Source organism: Sinocyclocheilus grahami, unplaced genomic scaffold, assembly GCF_001515645.1.
Source record: "Sinocyclocheilus grahami isolate Dianchi unplaced genomic scaffold, SAMN03320097.WGS_v1.1 scaffold268.1, whole genome shotgun sequence".
NCBI lineage: Eukaryota > Metazoa > Chordata > Actinopteri > Cypriniformes > Cyprinidae > Sinocyclocheilus > Sinocyclocheilus grahami.
Genome location: NW_015505447.1, coordinates 1,082,474 through 1,087,068, shown reverse-complemented (window position 1 = coordinate 1,087,068; position 4,595 = coordinate 1,082,474). Strand labels below are relative to the sequence as shown.

Genomic DNA, 4,595 nt, shown 5'->3' with positions numbered 1-4,595 from the left:
TTCAATGGGAAAATTGATCATAATTATTGCATAAATATTCATTATTACCATAAAATTCTCTCAAAATACAAAAGAAAAAATATTACTGAAGAAAAATATATTAGATTGATTTTACTGAAGAAAAAAAAAGTTAAATTTCAGGTGTCTGATATTCCACTTTTGTCCGCGAAGACCATGAGTGTGACTCTCAAATGAGGAGCGCACAAGGGTTAATCTAAAGTCCTGAATAATAGCACATGCCTGATGAGATAATATTTTTCTTCTTTAAATTCCATAGTGATGCCACTGTCTGAAACCAGTGGCTTTCTTTAATCATTATAAAGTCCTTATCTCAAAGCTTGACTGTTCATTTATTCATAGCTAGTGTGAAGCTCTTTTGATGAGTCTTGACTGACACATAAATGGAACATTAGAGCACAGTATAGTTGAGCGATTCTCCATAGCCCGCTTCCCGCATGTATTTCTCCATGTCGAACGGCTCAGACACTCGCAGCACTGCCTGGTCATTGGTGCTTTTCTCTTTTGATTGGAGCTTTCTGATCAGCTCAGCCAATGAGACTCGATCCATTGGTTTCCACTGACAGCAGGATTTGATAATAGAATATCTAGAGAAAAAAACATTGTCATAATAGACACATTGTTGACTAATAGTTTTACAGTTTAGAACATATATATATATATAGATATATATATGCTTTTTTTAGATAAACATGTTTGCTGTATGTGTGTGAGTAAAGTAACATACAGTGTATTAGAGCAGTTGGGTGGTCTCTTTATTGTGTTCACTCTCTGTAAATGCTGCAGAAGTTCGCTGGCTATGATGTTGGGAAAGGGGGGCCCTCCTGAGATTCCAAACAATGAGATAAAGAGCTTTAAACAACTTCATAATTTGATTATTATTTTTTTTCCCATTCAAATGGAGCCCTACTACAACCTTGCAGCTGTAGCTGTACTGGAGAGTTTTATAATACTGGATGACAGACACACTCACCTAATGTCACCATCTCATAGAGCAAAATGCCAAAGGACCATCTATGGAGGATTAAACCGTAATAAATACAGTGTGAAGATCATCGGTTACAAAAACATTGACTGAAAATATAAATAATCATTACATTAAACTCACATGTCGCTGCTTTGCTGGAGAGGTTGCCGTGCTGATGCTTCTGGAGCTTGCCACTTTCTCATTTCCATATCTCCCACATATTCTATAGAGCCTGCACTCGTTTTTCTGCGATATGCCGGACCCAAACCCCACAGCTTGACCGACAGGTCCCGACCAACCAGGACGCTTCGAGCTTTGACATTGCCATGGATGTAGTTCTTACTATGCAGATACTCCTGTGATTTCAGAACAGGTTGTGTAAGAAAGAGAATGTAATCTTGGGTGTGACAAAGTATTTATTGTACATTATAAATCATAAATTCTTCAGTTAAGTGCTCATGACTGGCCATGATTAATGCATGCCAGAGTCAAACAAGTAAAAGGCTTGGTGATTTATGAAGTTGCCAGTATGTGGATGCATGGTGTGGCTTATAAAAACTCTCCATTCATAAATATACGTTTATTGCCAAGCTTTTGTGATGGAACTGACTTGTCAATATGATTGTATATATTTAGCAAGCTGATTTGTTATCTAACCAGTGCAGATCCAATCTGAGCGCCCATGGTAAAGATTTGTCTTTCAGTCATGTCACACGGTGCCTCCTGACCTGTGTGGTCCTGTGATAGAGAAAGTCAGTCAAAACAAAGGTGAGGTTTAAACTAGTAGTTTAACTTTTAATCATTACATTACATTACAGATCATCAGGAATGACACAACCTGTGTGTCGTCCATTCTCAGGTGACCTCAGCAGTAACTGATCAATGTGAGAGTTGCGAGTCAATATGTTACAGTAATTGCTATTCATGTCATATTTATCTAGAAGAATTGGAGTTTTGAGATTTATAGTTCACATTTATTCCTGTGATGGCAAAGCTAAATTTTCAGCATCAATACTCCAGTCTTCAGTGTCACATGCATGATCCTTCAGAAATTATTCTATTATGCTCAAGAAACATTTCTCACATTTTTGTCCAAAAAAATTTAATTGCTAGGTTGAGAATATTCCTCACCCACTTGCCTTTTATTAGCAAAGTAGCAAATTGATGTGATGTAAAGTAAAAACAGGATAATCCCTTTTCATACATCTGCTTTCATAAGGAAATATGTCAGCACAGGAATGAAACCTGAGTTTCATTACTGTCCCTTGCAAGACTGAAAATGAAGTATTACTCACGTACCTGTCTGCACCTCCACAGGAAGCTCAGCAGGTCTCGATGTTCCAGCTCCTCCACCGCAATCATCAAGGGTGTCTGCACAGTCACCACCCCCAGCAGTCTGGGCAGCGATGGATGCGATCCCAACTCTGAAAGGAAGTGGGCAAACCCCAGAAAAGACTGGCACTCTCTGGCACTGGCTGATTCTGTATGGGGGAAAAAGTAGAAGAACGTAAGATCAGTCTGTCTGTCTGTCTGTCTGTCTATATCATTCTATCTTTCTAGTTATCATCTAACTTGCTGGCCACAATGGTGAGGTTTTGTAGCTCATCCTTTCGAGAATCAAACCTGCAACCTCCTGGTTGCAAACCCTGAGCTTTAACAACAGGTGAGGCAGAATTCTACCACTGATCCATAATAAAATACTCTGTAAAATGTTTTATTCTCAGGTGCTCAGTGTGCTTCATGAGGACATGGTTTTATACAAGATCAACTTGACTACATTAGGTAAGAAAGACGGAAAGATCGGACAGAATAGCTGCAGATTGATGGAAATGATTTTGCCTACAGCTTAATACCCATACCACAATTCTATAACCAAACCGTGTTTTCAGTAAAACATAACAGAGCAGGGATTGTTTTATTATTGTCTGTCAGATTATGTGTCCAACCCAGTGTTGTTATTGTTAACTAAATCTAAAACGATTAAAAATGGTTTTGTTAATTGAAAATTCGTTAATAAAGCTTAAATCATGAAATGTAAATATTAGATGAAACTTAAAAATGAGAAATGTTGCTTTGGCAACTAACTGTAATGAAAGAAGTACTAAAATTACTCAAATTGAAATAAAATAAAGCTAAATAGAAATATAAAAAACATTAAAAAAGGTTAAAAGTAACATTACATTTTAAATGAAAACTGAAAATATCAAAATAAAAGCTCATTCAAAATATTAAATATAACAGTATAATACATAAATTGTATAACATATATTAATATTATTAAAATAAAATACAAATAATATTAATAATAAAAAATAATAAAATAACACTTATCTAACCTTACCTTTAAGCACTCGTAAAACGACTGGCTGTCTGTCAATGACAGCTCTGTGCAAGGTGATGGTGTTGTCTTGTTTTACTGAGAAGGTGAGAGGAAGTGGAGAGACCAGCTGAAAGAGGCCCGGGTGCCTCTCGGTGGTTTGCTGAGGTACTGCAGGGCTTGAATTCTGCATGTCATGGTGAGGTTGGGCTGTCATGGGAATAATCTCATGTTCCATTGGGTTCAGCTCTACTGGAGCTGTTGTTGCAAAGTAAATCAAAAGATTAAGAAATAAAAAAAATGTAAAAGAATCCTATGTATGTTCTTTCAGTATAACCTGTGAGAATGACCTTCAACAAACACTTTGATAATTAATGAACAAGATAATCTATTAATAAACATTGCGATCATTCGTAAAGGGAAACCCTTTAAATAAACATAGCAATCAAGCATGGTCAGGAAGGATTATAAATAAACATTTCTATCATGCATGAACCAGAAGACCTTTAAATAAACACAACAAACAACAAGCAACTTGAGTATTTAGTGTGTAACAAAGTCAGATGCCGTAGCTACCATCAATGCCTTGCAGGTGCCGTCTGTTGCTGTTACGGTGCCTGTGTGTGTTATGATGGTGTTGTGTGTCGTCTTTTTCATTTCTGTGGTGTCCATAAAGATGAGATGGCTTATGGGAGCATTTGAGCACAAACAAAATGATCAGCGTGACCAGAAAAGCCAGGAGAAACAGCACAGGAATGACAATCAGTTCGACTTTAAAAAAAAGCACCTCTGCAAAAAAAATAAGAGACACAATGAAATTAGAAAGCTGAATTATTTGTATCATGTGCTGTCAAGTTTTGGTAACAGATTAAGAGAATTGAGTGTGCACATGCAGTGCATAACTGGCAATATTGTACATGATGCTTCAAATATAATTCTAATACGCCGATCTGGTGCTAAAGAAACATATTTTTCGTTATCAATGTTAAAAACAGTTGTGCTGCTTAATATTTTGGTAGAAATTATTTTTTCAGGATTCTTTAATGAATGTAAAATTCGCATTTATTTTAAATAGAAACCTTTGGCAACATTATAAGTGTATTTACTTTCACTTGTGTGCAATGAATGCATCCTTTGTAAATAAAAAAAAATCAATTTCTTATTATTAAAAATATATATTTTTAAAAACCTCATTGACTACAAACTTTTGAACAGTAAATTGAACATAACACATTACTTACCACAAAGAGTGCCTGGTACACATAAATATGTTGCGTTAGTTGAATTAGACAT

The 4,595-nt window shown here is 36.0% G+C and overlaps 1 protein-coding gene across 1 annotated transcript; it reads right to left on the bottom strand.

Moving 5' to 3' along the window:
* Positions 1–377: 377 nt before the first annotated feature.
* LOC107599525 (tyrosine-protein kinase STYK1-like) lies at positions 378–4,595 on the bottom strand. The gene is made up of 9 exons (XM_016291148.1): positions 4,544–4,595; positions 3,879–4,091; positions 3,327–3,560; positions 2,285–2,466; positions 1,643–1,723; positions 1,127–1,341; positions 992–1,032; positions 746–842; positions 378–605 (listed from the first exon to the last, which is right to left on the bottom strand). The coding sequence occupies exons 1-9, from the start codon at positions 4,593–4,595 to the stop codon at positions 410–412; spliced, it is 1,311 nt and encodes a 436-aa protein (XP_016146634.1). The 3' UTR covers positions 378–409.

Coding starts and splice junctions, on each gene's coding strand:
- LOC107599525 (XM_016291148.1), bottom strand. CDS start 4,595: ATGTCTAATTCAACTAACGCAACATATTTATGTGTACCAGGCACTCTT. Junction 1,724..2,284: donor TCCTGTGGAGGTGCAGACAG/GTACGTGAGTAA, acceptor TCTCTATCACAG/GACCACACAGGTCAGGAGGC. Junction 843..991: donor CTATGAGATGGTGACATTAG/GTGAGTGTGTCT, acceptor TTGGAATCTCAG/GAGGGCCCCCCTTTCCCAAC.